General features: G+C 49.8%; 1 protein-coding gene across 4 annotated transcripts; it reads right to left on the bottom strand.

Moving 5' to 3' along the window:
• Positions 1 to 1,708: 1,708 nt before the first annotated feature.
• LOC142037475 (uncharacterized) lies at positions 1,709 to 9,762 on the bottom strand. Of its 4 annotated transcripts, none has more exons than XM_075041968.1 (2): positions 6,092 to 9,762; positions 1,709 to 3,034 (listed from the first exon to the last, which is right to left on the bottom strand). In XM_075041968.1, the coding sequence occupies exon 1, from the start codon at positions 8,077 to 8,079 to the stop codon at positions 7,441 to 7,443; it is 639 nt and encodes a 212-aa protein (XP_074898069.1). In that variant the 5' UTR covers positions 8,080 to 9,762; the 3' UTR covers positions 1,709 to 3,034; positions 6,092 to 7,440. The 4 variants fall into 4 exon arrangements, with proteins under 4 accessions (XP_074898069.1, XP_074898068.1, XP_074898066.1 ...); XM_075041967.1 differs by lacking the exon at positions 1,709 to 3,034 and adding an exon at positions 3,287 to 3,428; XM_075041965.1 differs by lacking the exon at positions 1,709 to 3,034 and adding an exon at positions 3,287 to 3,593.
• Between the last annotated feature and the right edge of the window lie 6,761 nt (positions 9,763 to 16,523).

Consider the following 16,523-nt stretch of genomic DNA (forward strand, 5'->3'; position numbering starts at 1 on the left):
CGTTCGTTTCCGTGCGGCTCTTCTCGTTTCGGCTGGGCTCGACTCATGTCGGCTCCGCTCGGCTCGGTTCGGTTCTTCTCGTTTCGGCCGGGCTCGGTTCCCGTCGGCTCGGTTCGGCTCATGTCGCTTCGGGTGGGCTCGGCTCCGTTCGGCTCATCTCGTTTCGGCTCCGCTCGGCTCATCTCGGGTCCGTTCGGCTCCGTTCGGCTCATCTCGTTTCGGCTGGACTCGGCTCATCTCGGCTCCGCTCGGGTCGGTTCGGCTCATCTCGTTTCGGGTGGGCTCGGTTCGGTTCGGCTGGGCTCGGCTCATCTCCCACGGGTGGGCTCGGCTCCGCTCGGGTCGGTTTGGCTCTTCTCGTTTCGGCTGCGCTCGACTCATGTCGGCTCCGCTCGGCTCGGTTCGGCTCTTCAAGTTTCGGGTGGGCTCGGTTCGGTTCGGCTGGGCTCGGCTCCGCTCGGCTCATTTCTCTTCGGGTGGGCTCGGCTCCGCTCGGCTCGGCTCTTGTCGTTTCGGCTGGGCTCGGTTCCCGTCGGCTCGGTTCGGCTCTTCTCGCTTCGGGTGGGCTCGGCTCCGTTCGGCTCATCTCGTTTCGGCTGGGGTCGGCTCATGTCGGCTCCGCTCGGCTCGGTTCGGTTCTTCTCGTTTCGGCTGGACTCGTCTAATGTCGGGTCCGCTCGGCTCGGTTCGGCTCTTCTCGTTTCGGGTGGGCTCGGCTCGGTTCGGCTGGGCTCGGCTCCCCTCGGCTCATCTCTCTTCGGGTGGGCTCGGTTCGGTTCGGGTGGGCTCGGCTCCCCTCGGCTCATCTCTCTTCGGGTGGGCTCGGCTCCCCTCGGCTCGGTTCGGTTCCTGTCGCTTCGGGTGGGCTCGACTCCGCTCGGCTCATCTGGTTTCGGCCCCGCTCGGCTCATCTCGGGTCCGTTCGGCTCTTCTCGTTTCGGCTGGACTCGGCTCATGTCGGCTCCGCTCGGCTCGGTTCGGCTCATCTCGTTTCGGGTGGGCTCGGTTCGGTTCGGCTGGGCTCGGCTCATCTCCCTTCGGGTGGGCTCGGCTCCGCTCGGGTCGGTAGGGCTCATCTCGTTTCGGCTGGGCTCCACTCGTGTCGGCTCCCCTCGGCTCTGTTCGGCTCTTCTCGTTTCGGCTGCGCTCGACTCATGTCTGTTCCGTTCGGCTCCGTTCGGCTCTGTTCGGCTCTTCTCGTTTCGGCTGGGCTCGGCTCCGCTCGGCTCGGTTCGGCTCTTCTCGTTTCGGGTGGGCTCGGTTCGGTTCGGCTCATCTCGCTTCGGTTGGGCTCGGCTCATGTCGGTTCCGCTCGGCTCGGTTACCGTCTTCTCGTTTCGTCTCCGCTCGGTTCCCATCGGCTCGGTTCGGCTCATATAGCTTCCGGTGGGCCCGGATTCGTTCGGCTCATCTCGTTTCGGCTGGGGTCGGCTCCGTTCGTTTCCGTGCGGCTCTTCTCGTTTCGGCTGGGCTCGACTCATGTCGGCTCCGCTCGGGTCGGTTCGGCTCATCTCGTTTCGGGTGGTCTCGGTTCGGTTCGGCTGGGCTCGGCTCTGCTCGGCTCATCTCGCTTCGGGTGGTCTCGGCTCCGCACGGCTCGGTTTGCTCTTCTCGTTTCGGCTCCGCTCGGTTCCGTTCGGCTCGGTTCGGCTCATCTCGTTTCGGCTGGACTCGGCTCATGTCGGTTCCGCTCGGGTCGGTTCGGCTTCTTATAAATTGAGACCACAACGGACTATAATCCAATTAAAATTTATTAATTGTAGCAAGTAGGATAGGAGCAAAGAATAGCGCTGGACGGCAGGGGAGTCTGCGCTCCGCCGACTGCCGTAACTAGCACATTCACACCTCTTGTTTTTATAGTTTTAGTCCTTCGGTTTTTAATTATCTCATACATATTACAAAACTTGAGCTCCTGGTTGGTGCTTGCAATCTTCCCGCAACGTGCGCATTCTTTAGTTTCTCATATTTTCTTTTTCAATCTTTATCTTGTTCTTTTCGCAGGCACAGTTCTTGTTTGACCTATCTTTGTTTCAAGTGTTAGGAACATTTTCTTCACATTCCTCACAATAATCAGTACATCCCCACACATATCAGTAAAATCGTTAGTACATCCTTATTGCTTAACCTGAGGGTTTAATTAACGGTTAATTGTTACAATATAAAGATGAATTAAAATTAACTGGTTTCAGTAACAAAACGTATTTCCCAATTACTCATTCTTAGCTTTGATAAACAATCTTTGCCCCACATTTATCACAATCCCCCCTTTTTTTTTTTATAATCCAATTGTTTATTAAAGCGTATCTTCATCTTCATATTTATACGCAATCCTTTTTTTACAGTTATCACACTTTGTCCCACAATCACAATAAATTCCTCCCATTATTTCGGTGTGTTTCTTTTGGGCTTTTTCCTATGTCCAGTTGCCGGGCTCAGGGTGATTTCCATTTGCTGATTTCATTAACAGAAGTATACCGAGGAGCAGAGAATACTTTGGTTGTATTGTTTTTGGAATACTCCTACCAGTCCTGGGGAAGTTCAGTCACGATTGTTCTTGGGTCCCATTGTTCTGGTTCTTTTCTCCACTGTTTGTTCCTCCTCTGCCTCGCCCGTCGACCCGGTTGCTTCGAGTCACGGGGTGTACCATCTTCTCGGCAGCAAGGGAATTCTTCAGGAGAATAGCCGCTTCGGGTCTCCTACCTATTTATATAGGCCTCCCACTTTGCGGCTTTAACAAATGGGGCAAAGCAAGACACGGTTAGTATTTACCTTCTACACTTTATAGCTGAAATTTCAGCCATAAAGGGGACTGGTTTGTTGGAATGGTAACAATAATATTGGGGATTTATGCCTTTAGTAAAAAATCTCCCACCATTCCCGGGATTCGTAAAGAATCTTTTTTTGTTCTGCTACCAATTGTCTTAGTTTCTGATTGGTAAAATTTCTTTGAGTTTTCCAGCACTGTATACAAACTCCTATCGGAGGATAACCATACTCACAGTGCTTCCATCAATTTTCTCGACAAACTTTGTACCTGAAACAAGCAAATGGAAAGCAATTACAGTTTGGATCATTACCCTTAATTCGAACATCAAAGATACGCACCCTACTTTCATCCGTATGTCTTTTATATTCTATGTTATGGGGCTGCATAGGCTTAACAAACTCCCTTGGTACACTTTGTAAACTTCTAAATATAATACACAATAAGAGACAAATTAAAAAGCAACAAGAAAAACTACAACACTTTTTACACTAAAAGGTAATGCTTCATAATGATCAAACAGAGTTTCTATCATGGTTTATTTTTTTCATGATTATCTTGGTGTCACCTGGAGTACTGATTATTTTCCAGTGGGGTCGGGTTACTGGACCTTTAATGCGACTAGCATGAGTCTATCCACGTTCAGCAGTCCGAACGGCAGTTTCTGTAGTAAGTAAAACAAGATAAGGTCCTTCCCAATTAGGTTTTAGGGTTTTCTCTTTTCACGTTTTAACCAGTATCCAGTCCCCAGGTTTAAAATTATGAATTTTTAAGTCCAACGGGGGTCGTTGCACAATCAGTCCTTGTTCCCAAAGCTTGTTCCGATGTTCTGCTAATTGCGAAACATATTCATTAATTACACGATCTCTAATTAAAACATTCGTCTGCGGACTTTCAATTCTATAGGACATACCATACACCATTTCAAATGCTGATATTCCTACATCTGCCCGGGGTCTAGTCCTGAGGATTAATAGTGCCATGGGTAGGCATTTAATCCATGATAATTTGGTTTCTATCATTAATTTGGTCAAAATAGTTTTGATTTCTCCATTCATCCTTTCAACTTTTCCCGAACTTTGTGGATGCCATGGTGTATGGTATTCCCACTTAATACCCAAGCTTTCTGTTAGATCTTTAACAATTTTTGACACAAAGTGTGTTCCTCTGTCTGAGTCGATTACATCAGGTACCCCATATCGAGGTATAATATGTTCAAGTAATACTTTAGTGACTTGGTTAGCAGTTGCTTTGGAAGTAGGAAAAGCCTCAACATAATGTGTTAAATGATCCACCATTACTAATAAATATTTATAACGCCCTATCCTGGGTAGTTCAGTAAAATCCACTTGTATGTGTGAAAAGGGTCTATATGCTGGGGAACGTCCTCCAAGAGGTTTTTGTCTCATGTTGTTTCGGTTAACCTTTTGACAGGTCTCACAAGCTACCGTGACTGTCTTAGCTATATTATCTTGCGACCTGTTTCTATGTCCTCCCATTCAAATGTAAAATAATCACGACTCTCTTCAGCTAAGGGACAGGCCCAAAACGCATCTTTTAAATCAATTACACTATACCATGAGTTATGGGGGCCCAATTTACTTAGCAACGTATAAGGATTAGCTACCACTGGAAACCGTGTATATTGTTCTTATATTTATTTCTCTTAAATCATGCACAAGCCGATATTTTCCATTTGCCTTTTTTTTATAGGCAAGATGGGAGTATTAAAAGGTGACATACAGGGTTCCAAAATCCCTTGTGTTAGTACTCGATCGATCTCTGGTTTTAATCCTTTCCGTCCTTCTAGAGATATAGGATATTGCCTCACCCTCACGGGTATGTGGGGTTCGGAAATTTGAATTTTAATTGGTGGTATTTCCAGTTTACTTATTGTGTCTGGAGAATACCACACATCTGGATCAATTTGTTCTTGATCATTTACGGTTAAAGGATAAGTAGACACCATTAGCTCTTGATTCTTTACTTTAATTTCCAATTGTAATTCAACAATTAAATCTCGTCCTAGCAGATTAAATTCTGCTTCAGGGACGAGCAAGAGTTCACCCATTCCAAATTTATTTTCTGTTTCAAATATCACATTTTTGATTTTATTTACTTTAAAGGGTTCCCCTTTTGCTCCAATTATTTGTACTTTTTCAGGGGAAACCTTACATCCCTCAGGTATTTGCCGAACAGTCGATTTTTCAGCCCCAGTGTCTACTAAAAAGGTGAACTCTTGTTTATGGGGACCTATTTTTATTTTTATCAAGGGCTCACGATGACTCCGGTCCCCCAAAATGTAGAGCCCCTGACTTTCCTATTCCATTTTTGATATTCCCTCATCCCTAATCCTTTCTCTACAATTCTTTTTCAAATGTCCCATCTTGTTACAATAAAAACACCGTCTTTGTTCCCTCTTCGTTGTCCCATTTTCTTGTCTTGCTCCAGAAAACCTGTATCCCCCGCCTCGATCCCTGCGACCTTCTCTTACTGCCGCTACCATCATTCTTACTTGCCGTTTACTACTTTCTTCTTCCCGCCTTACATAAACTTTATGAGCCTCCCTTAATAATTCATCCAATCCCTTATTTTGCCAGTCTTTTAACTTTTTAAGTTTCTTTCTAATATCCTCCCATGATTTTGCCACAAACTGAGTTTTAAGAAGTGCCTGTCCAACAGGATCATCTGGATTTACCCCAGAATATAATTGAAGTGCTTTCCTTAAGTGTTCCAACCACTCGGTTGGACTTTCATCCTTCTTTTGCATTTTATTAAATGCCTTATTGATGTTTTGACCACGGGGTACTGCTTTTCTAATCTCCTGGATTACTATAGTTCGCAAGTCTTGCATATGAGTTCTATGACCTGGGTCTTTTATTATTGACCCAGAGGTTTAGCTGCTGTCTTACCCAATCTTCTTTTGACCCGTAGACCGGCCAAAAGATTTCTTTAGAAATCTTCTTCCCTCCCCATATCTTAGTACAATATTTTATCATTTTCTGCTTATCTTTTCCTAGAGTTCCAGGGAGATATCTCCAATTGTCTAAGAGATATGCCAGAGGGGTATTCTTAGGTACTGTGGGTACCCTTCCCATGGGAGTCGAAGGCTTGCTGCCCTTCGCCCCCATCTTCTGGAATATCCACAAACACACACTTAGTCGCTCCCCTTGTTCCTGGCCCAGTCCCTCGCGGGAGTTGGGAAACGCAGTACTTAAGGGTCCACACTCGCTTGGTTCAGTATGTCGAACCTCTCACTCGTTATATTCCAGGAAACCCAATCCCGCCCGAACGGCTAACCCGCGAACAAATTCGCAATATACTCACGCGTCCCTGCGTCTTCGTCCGGACTCCCGTGCACAGAATTTTTATGGGATTTTACCGGTTCTCCCTTTGCTCACTATCCTAGAATTTAGGTTCGTCGGTAAGGTTGAAGTAAGCTGTTGGTCGCGGGGCCGCGGAGTATCGCGGGGCGCCTCCCCGGAGGACCAAAGCCTACCATTCCTTATCCGAGTCACGGCACCAGAATTGTTATAAATTGAGACCACAACGGACTATAATCCAATTAAAATTTATTAATTGTAGCAAGTAGGATAGGAGCAAAGAACAGCGCTGGACGGCAGGGGAGTCTGCGCTCCGCCGACTGCCGTAACTAGCACATTCACACCTCTTGTTTTTATAGTTTTAGTCCTTCGGTTTTTAATTATCTCATACATATTACAAAACTTGAGCTCCTGGTTGGTGCTTGCAATCTTCCCGCAACGTGCGCATTCTTTAGTTTCTCATATTTTCTTTTTCAATCTTTATCTTGTTCTTTTCGCAGGCACAGTTCTTGTTTGACCTATCTTTGTTTCAAGTGTTAGGAACATTTTCTTCACATTCCTCACAATAATCAGTACATCCCCACACATATCAGTAAAATCGTTAGTACATCCTTATTGCTTAACCTGAGGGTTTAATTAACGGTTAATTGTTACAATATAAAGATGAATTAAAATTAACTGGTTTCAGTAACAAAACGTATTTCCCAATTACTCATTCTTAGCTTTGATAAACAATCTTTGCCCCACATTTATCACAGGCTCATCTCCCTTCGGCTAGGCTCGGTTCCCGTCGGCTCGGTTCGGCTCATGTCGCTTCGGGTGGGCTCGGCTCGGTTCGGCTCATCTCGTTTCGGCTGGACTCGACTCATGTTGGCTCCGCTCGGCTCGGTTCGGCTCTTATCGTTTCGGGTGGGCTCGGTTCGGTTCGGCTGGGCTCGGCTCCGCTCGGCTCATCTCTTTTCGGGTGGCCTCGGCTCCCCTCGGCTCGGTTCGGTTCCTGTCGCTTCGGGTGGGCTCGACTCCGCTCGGCTCGGTTCGGTTTTCTCGGTTCGGTTGGGGTCGGCTCATCTCGGCTCCGTTCGGCTCCGTTTGGCTCATCTTGTTTCGGCTGGGGTCGGCTCATGTCCTCTCCGCTCGGCTCATCTCGCTTCGGGTGGGCTCGGTTCCGCTCGGCTCGGTTCGGCTCATCTCGTTTCGGCTGGGCTCGGCTCCCCTCGCTTCAGTTCAGCTCATGTCGCTTCGGGTGGGCTCTCTGCGCTCGACTGGGCTCGGCTCTTGTCGTTTCGGCTCCGCTCGGTTCCCGTCGGTTCGGTTCGGCTCATGTCGCTTCTGTTGGGCTCGGCTCCGTTCGACTCATCTCGTTTCGGCTGGGGTCGGCTCCGTTCGGCTCTTCTCATTTCGGCTCCGTTCGGCTCTTCTCGTTTCGGCTCGGTTCGGCTCATCTCGTTTCGGCTGTGCTCTTTTCCGCTCGGCTCGGCTCTTCTCGGGTCCGTTCGGTTCCGTTCGGCTCATCTCCTTTCGGCTGGGGTCGGCTCCGTTCGTCTCCGTTCGGCCCTTCTCGTTTCGGCTCCGTTCGGCTCCGTTCGGCTCCGTTCGGCTCTTCTCGTTTCGGCTGGGCTCCGCTCCGCTCTTCTCGTTTCGGGTCTTGTCGCTTCGGGTGGGCTCGACTCCGCCCGGCTGGGCTCGGCTCTTGTCGTTTCGGCTCCGCTCGGTTCCCGTCGGCTCGGTTCGGCTCATGCCGCTTCGGGTGGGCTCGGCTCCGTTCGGCTCATCTCGTTTCGGCTGGGCTCGGCTCTTCTCGTTTCGTTTCCGCTCGGTTCCCGTCGGCTCAGTTCGGCTCATGTCGCTTCGGGTGGGCTCGTCTCCGTTCGGCTCTTCTCGTTTCGGCTGCCGTCGTCTCCGTTCGGCTCTTCTCGTTTCGGCTCCGTTCGGCTCTTCTCGTTTCGGCTCCGTTCGGCTCATGTCGGTTCCGTTCGGCTCGGTTCGGCTCATCTCGTTTCGGCTGGGCTCGGTTCGGTTCGGCTGGGCTCGGCTCTGCTCGGCTCATCTCGCTTTTCTGGGCTCGGCTCAGCCCGGCTCGGTTCGGCTCTTATCGTTTCGCGTGGGCTCGGCTCCCCTCGGCTCTCTTCGGCTCATCTCGTTTCGGCTGGGCTCGGCTCTTGTCGTTTCGGCTCCGCTCGGTTCCCGTCGGCTCGGTTCTGCTCCTGTCGCTTCGGGTGGGCTCGGCTCCGTTCGGCTCATCTCGTTTCGGCTGGGGTTGGCTCCTTTCGGCTCTTCTCGTTTCGGCTCGGCTCGTTGCCGCTCGGCTTGGTTCGGTTCTTCTTGTTTCGGCTCCCCTCGGCTCTGTTCGTCTCATCTCGGCTCCGTTCGGCTCCGCTCGGCTCTTCTCGTTTCGGCTGGGCTCGGCTCCGCTCGGCTCTTGTCGTTTCGGCTCCCCTCGGCTCTGTTCGTCTCATCTCGGCTCCGTTCGGCTCCGCTCGGCTCTTCTCGTTTCGGCTGGGCTCGGCTCCGCTCGGCTCGGTTCCGCTAGGCTCATCTCGTTTCGGATGGGCTCGGCTCCGCTCGGATCTTCTCGTTTCGGCTCCCCTCGGCTCTGTTCGTCTCATCTCGGCTCCGTTCGGCTCCGCTCGGCTCTTCTCGTTTCGGCTGTGGTCGGCTCCGTTCGGCTCGGTTCCGCTAGGCTCATCTCGTTTCGGCTGGGCTCGGCTCCGTTCGGTTCTTCTCGCTTCGGGTGGGCTCGGCTCCCCTCGGCTTGGTTCGGCTCATCTCGTTATGGCTGGGCTCGGCTGCACTCGGCTCTTCTCTTTTCGGAGAGGCTCGGCTCCGCTCGGTTCCGTTCGGCTCATCTCGTTTCCGCTGGGCTCGGCTCGGTTCGGCTCTCTCGTTTCGGCTCAGTTCGGCTCATCTTGTTTCGGCTGGGCTCGGCTCCCCTCGGCTCGGTTCGGCCCATCCCGTTTCGGCTGGGCTCGGCTCCGCTCTGGCCCGGCCCCGTCTGCGGTAAGGGCGGGCGGCGGGGCCGGTGGCCGTGGCGGGGGCTACTCGCCGTCCGTGGATCGGTGGGCTGCCCGGCGGTCTCGCAGGCCGGCAGCGGGGCCAAGGTGGCGGCGGTGGTGGCATCTCCCCTCGCGGCAGGCCGGGGCGCCGGTACCCGGCCTTCTCCCCGCATGCCCGGCCAGCCCCGGCCCCTCCCTGCCGCCCCCGGGGCTGCGGGGGCAGTAGGGGACTGCCTGCCGCTGGTGGCTGTCCGGCAGAGGCCGGCGGGCACCGCGGAGACGTGCGGCTGTGGAGAGAAAGGAGTTTCTGCCGGCTGTCCCCGCAGGCACCCGCAGCCGCCGGGGGTGTCCCTCACAGCCTGGCGTCGTGGCGGGCTGCGACGCAGTCCTGCCCGGGCGTTTTTGGCAGCCCCCGGGGCAAGAGGCCTGTCAAGCTTCAGGGAGGTCGGCAGTGTTGGTTGCCTGAAACCAGATTTCTTCATGCAGGCAGGCTTGCGTACAGATTTAAAATCTGGCAGGTGAACATGTTGAAGCTACAGCCTGCAGTTTGGTGACTGCAGGTAGCAGTGAGTTCATAGGAGACCCTAAATGCAGACGGTGGGGGCTGCTCTTTTCCTGCCATCTTTCACTGACCATGAAAGTGGTCACTTCAGAGTGGCTACTGCTCTCACACAGGCTGAGCATCGGCCTGAGAGAGTAATGTGCGCTGTAAAAAATGCTCCTGTTTCACTGCCATGTGTGGTTTTTGTGCTTCAGTGGGAAAAGAGGCTGGTTTTACTGACGGTATTTTGAAACTTTGTTTAAAGCGTTCAACTGAGAAGCTCTAGAGCCTTTGTAGTGGTTTAACCCCAGCCAGCAGCTAAGCCCCGCACAGCCACTCACTCGCTGCCCCACAGTGGGAATAGGGAGAGAATCAGAAGGGTGAATCAACTTGCAGGTTGGGATAAAGATGGTTTAATAAGTAAACCAAAAGCTGTGCATGCGAGCAAAGCAAAATCAGGAATTCGTTCACTGCTTCCCATTGTCTGGCAGGTGTTTAATTTGCAGGAAAGCAGGGCTCCGTCGTGCCTGACAATTACTTGGGCATGTCCCCCTTTCCTCCTTCTTCCCCCAGTTTTATTGCTGAGCATGACATCCTATGGTCTGGAATATCCCTTGGGTCAGTTGGGGTCAGCCATCCCAGCCTTGTCCCCCCTCAGCTTCTTGTGCACCCCCAGCTGACTCTCTGGTGGGGCAGTGTGAGGAGCAGAAAAGGCCTTGATGCTGTGTAAGCACTGTTTTCAGTACAAATCCAAAATACAGCCCCATGCAAGCTACTGTGGGGAAAATTAACTCTCCCAGTCAAAACCAGCACAGCTGTGGAGCTCTGTACTCAAAGTATGTACTTATTTCTTGGGCTGTCAGCTGTTAGCAAAGTGCCTTTTACTGGCCTGGCAATCTGGCACTCAAGTGTGGATGTAGAAGGAGTCTTTGGAAACTCTCACTGGCAGTAGTTTGTTGTGCTCTAGGGATTTTTTCTCTTGCAAGGTTCCCTTTGCACTGCCACTCCTCTTTCAAATGTGTTTGTGACAAACCTGTCCTGTTTTGAAACAACAGCGTGCCTCTCCTGCAGGCAGAGGGGCGCTGAGCAGGACTTTTAGGATAACTGCTGCTCTCAGTTTCTAGAAGGTGCTGTAGTGGCAAGCCTGAGAAATGAGAGTGAAGGGAGAGTATTTTAGTCTGTGGTACTGCTGGCCTGCAAGGCAGAGAAAGTAAAGCAGCCTTTGTGTATGCAGGGGACAATGAATAGGAGGGTTGTGGGAGGTAACAGTTGTATGGTAAGCCTCAAATGGAAAGCTTGAGTTAGTAGCCAGAAAAGTAACTAAAGCACAGGGTGCTGAGTAGTCTGGTGAGCTGGGGAAGATGTAAAACAAGTGAAGAGGATGGTCCTTTAGAAGTGAAAAAGAGAGTTTCCCTGAGGGTATTGCCGTGGAGGAATCTGCTTTTGACTGGTAGTCAGGCACACAGAGATGATGGGCAAGTGCTTTTGTGAGTGGGCAAAACCTTGACCAGCTCACTCAAGGAACTCTGGAGCTTTTAGTTTGAGAGGGGACTGAGAATCCTGCGATCTATAATAATTCCAGAAGTTTGAGCTGCTCTGAAAAAGGAGCTGGAGCTGCTTAGGTTTGAGGGTGGTATTCCAAAGCAGGTGCTTATAGGTTGGGTCCTGCTGAAGGAGTGTTCTGTAGGGCTCAAACTTGGTCTGAAACTTTATGAGTTGTGGCTGTCTCAGCCTCTGATGAGTAATTAATAATGCTAGTATTCATAAGCCAAAGCAGTAGCTCAGCATAATCTGCCTCCCTGTGTACATCCTTCAGGGCTGTGATCATCATCAGACAGCAGTTCAAGGTTGATGTCCTCACAGACTTTTGGAAAGTCTTCTAAACTGTTGAGGTTAAGTCTCTTTTCAGGTGGTGGCACCCATGCAGAAACTAGGACTGAGATCCTTTTGAGCCAGGAAGTATCCCTGAATCAGAGAAACAGAACAGCGTCGTGGCATTCCAAAACCCCTGCTTTCGTGCCAGTGAGGTTGCAGCAGGGCTAAAAATGCCATAGGCAATGGCTCAAGCCTCTGCCTAGAGAGTGGTTTTATGAGTGTGAGTGAATTTGCTTTTGCAATGAGATGTGCACAGGCATTGCCAGGGCCTGGGTTTACTCTGGAAGTGACTGTTGTTAGCTGCAGAAGAATTGAAGAGAATGTGCTATGAACACCATGCCAATTAGGCTGTCTCCAGACCTGAGGCTACATTAAATCTTGTGCCACACTTGTCTCCTTTCTCCTTTGGAGAAGTAGGCTGGGTCCTTGAAATTCTGCTGCATGTCTTGTGGTGTCGTGTAGTGTTCAGAAGATGCTTGAAATGTTGCTCTTGTCTGTGACTAAGGTTCCTTCCCTCAGTGTAATCCCTTTGGAAGGCACTGCCAGTAGTGTGTATATGTTTCTGAACAGCCTGCAGGTGTTTGATCCCCTGATAGTAGAGAGAGCACTGTATTTGTTTGAGTTTGGCAGTCCGTCATTGCTCCTTGCTTTCTTCCATTCTTTCCACCCTCTTCTCATCATCACCATGGCAGCATCCCTTCCTGAGTCGTACTTTTGTGACCCTGCTGATTCATGAAGACTTCATGACCACAGCGTAAGTCTTGGGTGGGTGATATCTGTCCTCCTGCTGTAGCGCACTGTGTAATTCCTTTCATTAATTTGTTCCGTATTAAGCAAGGAGAGAGCATTTCTGAAGAGGAAGGAAAGTTCTTATCTCTGACTGAGTTCTGCCTGGGGCCCCTGAATGTGGAGGATATGAGAATGGCTGCCTGCCAAACCATATACCGGATAATACTTGCACGCTGTAATTCCTTACACTCCACCGTATTTCCTTATTTCCAAGTGACATTTGTGCAACATCTGTTTACTTTTTAATGGGCTCGGCTTTTCTTTGAGACCTTCTCTCTCCCTGTGCATTTTATTGTTGGCCAATACCTAGCAGCAAACAACTTTGAGAAGCTGGCTTACAAAAGGTGTAGTTAATAGTTGGGAACACAGTTTGATGCAGGCAGTACACAATTCCCAGCATCACAGGGCTGTCCTGGTTTCAGCTGGGATAGAGTTAATTCTCTTCCTAGTAGCTGGTATAACTCTACAGTTATAGGCTATAAATACGGTATGGATGCTGTAATGATTAATACCACAGAATCACAGAATCGTTGTAATTGGAAGGTGCCTCCGGAGATCATCTAGTCCAATGCTCAAGGCACGGTCAGTCGGAGGAGGGTGTGCAACGCTGAGTCCACTGTATCCCTGCCTCTCCACCCCTTTTGCAGGGGGGTGTGAGGCAACGTACTGGCAAGGTGGGGCCCCCGCGGCAGGGCTTGGTCGTGCCAGGAGTGGGGCTTTTCTTCTTTTGGAGCCACCCCAGACTTCTCCAAGGAAGCTACCCAAGATGATTTTTCTCCTTTGGAGGAAGCTCTCTGTGAGGGACTGAGAGTTAGTATTTCAAACATTGTGGTGGGGCAAGTTCTGCTTAAGGACTGACTGCATAACAAGGATCTCTGCCTAGGAAGGAACCCAAGGTGAAAAGGAGCCGATCAGCACCCATCGGCAACAAGAGGGGAGGGGAGGGGAGGGGAGGGGAGGTCGTGCCGGAGGGTGCACAGCCCCCTGGTTTGATGTGCTGAGCTGGGCAACTCACCGTGCAGGGAAGGGGAAGTTACTCCCCAAATGACCCCCAAGTCCCAAAGGCTCAGAAACCGCTCATGACACCTAATTAGCCTAATAAGTTTGAGTACCCTCCCGAAGGAGGGTCAAGGATGATAAAAGGACACAAACTGAAGCCCCACGTGTGCAAGCCCACCGGGACTGGACCCCTCGGCTGACTAAACCAACGCTGGACCCAGGACTGGTGAAATCTTTCCCTTCTCTCTCTTTCCCTTTTCTGTAATCCCTACACCTCGTCTCGTTGACCAAGTCTGGGACTAGGAGTGGATCCAGCCACCCCGGGCTCCTCTCTGAGAAGGAGTCTAGAAAGCGAGGGGGTCTGCTCTGAACCCCATGACTCGACGGGAGGGCTCGCCTTATTGTCTTCCCTGAACTGATTCCCAAATAAGCCAGGTGTCTAGGATACGTTTGGTGATGTAGGGTTAGCAGGTTACACAGTTTACTGACATAGTTTCATACCAGTTTTGGTGGTGAGCATGCCAGTTCTTCTTGTGAGCAAATAAAAATTGATTTTTGTGAGTTACAGGATCCCTGGTGTTTTTTCACCTTTTCCTGACCTGGGAATCAGCAAACCTGAGTCATCCTGAGAAATTGGGACATGACAGTGTCTCTCCTGCCCAGCCCCCCTTGCGTGTATGTGGGCGTGTCTACCTCCCCGCCCATCTTGCCCCTCCCTGGGCATGTCTCTTCCACCACCCCACCCGCGTGTCTGTGGGTGTGTCTCCCTGCAGCCCCACTGTGTGTCTGTGGGTGTGTCTCCCCTCTGCCCCCACCCCTTTTGTCTGTGGGTGTGTCCCTCGCCCCCTTGCATGTCCATGGGTGTGTCACCACCTTCCCTTGCCTGTCCGTGGGGGTGCTCCCACTTACACCCCGCCCCGCATGTCCATGGGTGTGGCCCTCCCCCACTGCCCCCCCTGCATGTCCGTGAGTGCATCTACCTGCTCTCCCTATGTGACCGCGGGTGGGTGGACACATTTGGCTCCCACACTTGTCTGTTGGTGTGTCTCTCCCCCCCACTGCTCTCATGGCCGGGGTGTGTCTGTGTTATAAATTGAGACCACAATGGATCATAATCCAATAAAAAAATTTATTAATTGTAGCAAGTAGAATATGAGCAAAGACAGCGCTGGGCGGCAGGGGAGTCTATGTTCCGCCAACTGCCGCGCCTCTCATTTGAAACACCCTCTTTTTATCAGTCCTTCAGTTCCGCATTCGTGGAGTAATCTGCGCATGTCTCGGTTGTTGCTAGGGGGTCTTTTTCTGCCTTCTGGTGGTCGTTGAGGCTGAAGGCTGAAGTCTTCCTCGGTTACCTTTAGATAACCTTTTCCATATATGGTTTTCAACTTGCTGTATAGTAATTCTCAGAACTGTTTTGCAAGCTCTACTTCCAAGCAAAGCAATAACTATTTCCCGCCTTGCGGTTTCTTTAAGCAGTCCTTATCTTAGTAATCTCACAAAATAGTTTCAACTTATACAAGCGGTATCTGACTAGGCTTATGTAAGCAATGGCTTATTTAATCTTTATATTGGCTTAGCATAAATCTTAATAAACAATACTTTAGTCTCTAGTTTCTCACAATCCCCCCTTTTTCTTTTTATCCTATTATTGTTTATTAGACACTATTTTCATTCTCAACACTATAAGCCAACCTTTTTCCACAACCCCAACATTTATCATAACATTCACAAGGTAATATCTCACAGTTACATTCATAGCATTCTCGTGGCATGGTACACTCACAATAATCTTCATCTTCATTGGTAGATATCTTCTTATTTTCTTTCTCCAACTTCGTGGTTAAGATAAGTAGTTTGGTCATATCAAGCCGTTTCTTAATAAAATGTAAAACATAGCATAGTATACAAGGCCCAAATATAAGTCCTAGGATTAACATAATAAGCGGTCCTGCTAAAATAGACAACAAAGTGGTTAGCCAAGGTAAAGCATTAAACCAGTTTTCATACCATGGTCTACCTGTTTCAAAATTCTTTCTGCGTTGTTCTAATTTTTTTTTTTTTTTTTTCCGAAGTTCAGCCATTGCGTCCAGGACTACTCCTGTATGATCAGCAAAGGAGCAGCATTCTTCGTTGAGGGCTACACACAACCCTCCTTTTTCTAATAACAACAAGTCTAGTCCTCTCCTGTTTTGTTGACACTCCTGCACCGTGTTATTAGTTGTTAACAATTTTTTTCTTCACGCAGACCTGTAAGATCTATACCTGTATTTTCGGGTAGACATCCATTAGGGGTCCAGGCTGCTTTTATATATTTATCAGGAGTCTTTACTGTCCAGCCCGAGGCTATTGTCTCACATCCTCAATAACCACAATAATAGTGCCCGGGATAATTACAGTAAGGCTGTCCAGAGGCCGGGCATATATAAAATGGAGGTCCTTTTTCCTCCTTCTGCTTGGGTTATTATCAATAGCACAATTAACGGTATACCAGGAAAAAGGGTGTTCGTTAATCTTTTAATTAATTTTAGTAAATTCTTACCAGTCCTGGGGAAGTTTAGCCATGATTGCCTTTGCATCCCAGTTTTCTGATTCGTTTCTCCACAGTTGGTTTCTCTTCTGCCTCGCCCGTCGACTCGGTTGCTTCGAGCCACGGGGTATACCATCTTCTCGGCAGCAAGGGAATTCTTCAGGAGAATAGCTGTTTCGGGTTTTCTGCCTGTGTACATAGGCCTCCCACTTCGCAGCTTTAACTAATGGGGTCAGGCAAGGCACGGTTAGTACTTCCCTCCGACACCGGACAGTTATGCTTCGTTCAAATTGTTTTAATTTCCAATCAGTTAATGATCTTTCAAATTTATAACACTGTTCACAGACTCCGTTCGGAGGGTACCCCTCATAACAGTGCACCCACCATTTGTCCTGGCATACCTTACATTTAAAACATACAAATGGATAACAATCACACGGTGGGTTGCTACACCTTAATCGTAGGTTTTGTATATAATTGTTCCTTATTTCCGTAGGATCCCTATATTCTATAATACACCACTAGAGATCCTATGAATGCAATTACAAAACAAATCACACACTTTACACCAAAGGGCAAGGCTTCAAAATAATCAAACCAAGCGTGTATCATTAATATAATCTTGGTGTCACCGGGTGCACTGACCACCTTCCAGTGGGGTCCTGTTACTGGGCCTTTAATGCGACTGGCATGAGTCCATCCACGCTCAGCA

The sequence above is a fragment of the Buteo buteo genome, chromosome 11 (assembly GCF_964188355.1).
Source record: "Buteo buteo chromosome 11, bButBut1.hap1.1, whole genome shotgun sequence".
NCBI classification, from domain to species: Eukaryota; Metazoa; Chordata; class Aves; order Accipitriformes; family Accipitridae; genus Buteo; species Buteo buteo.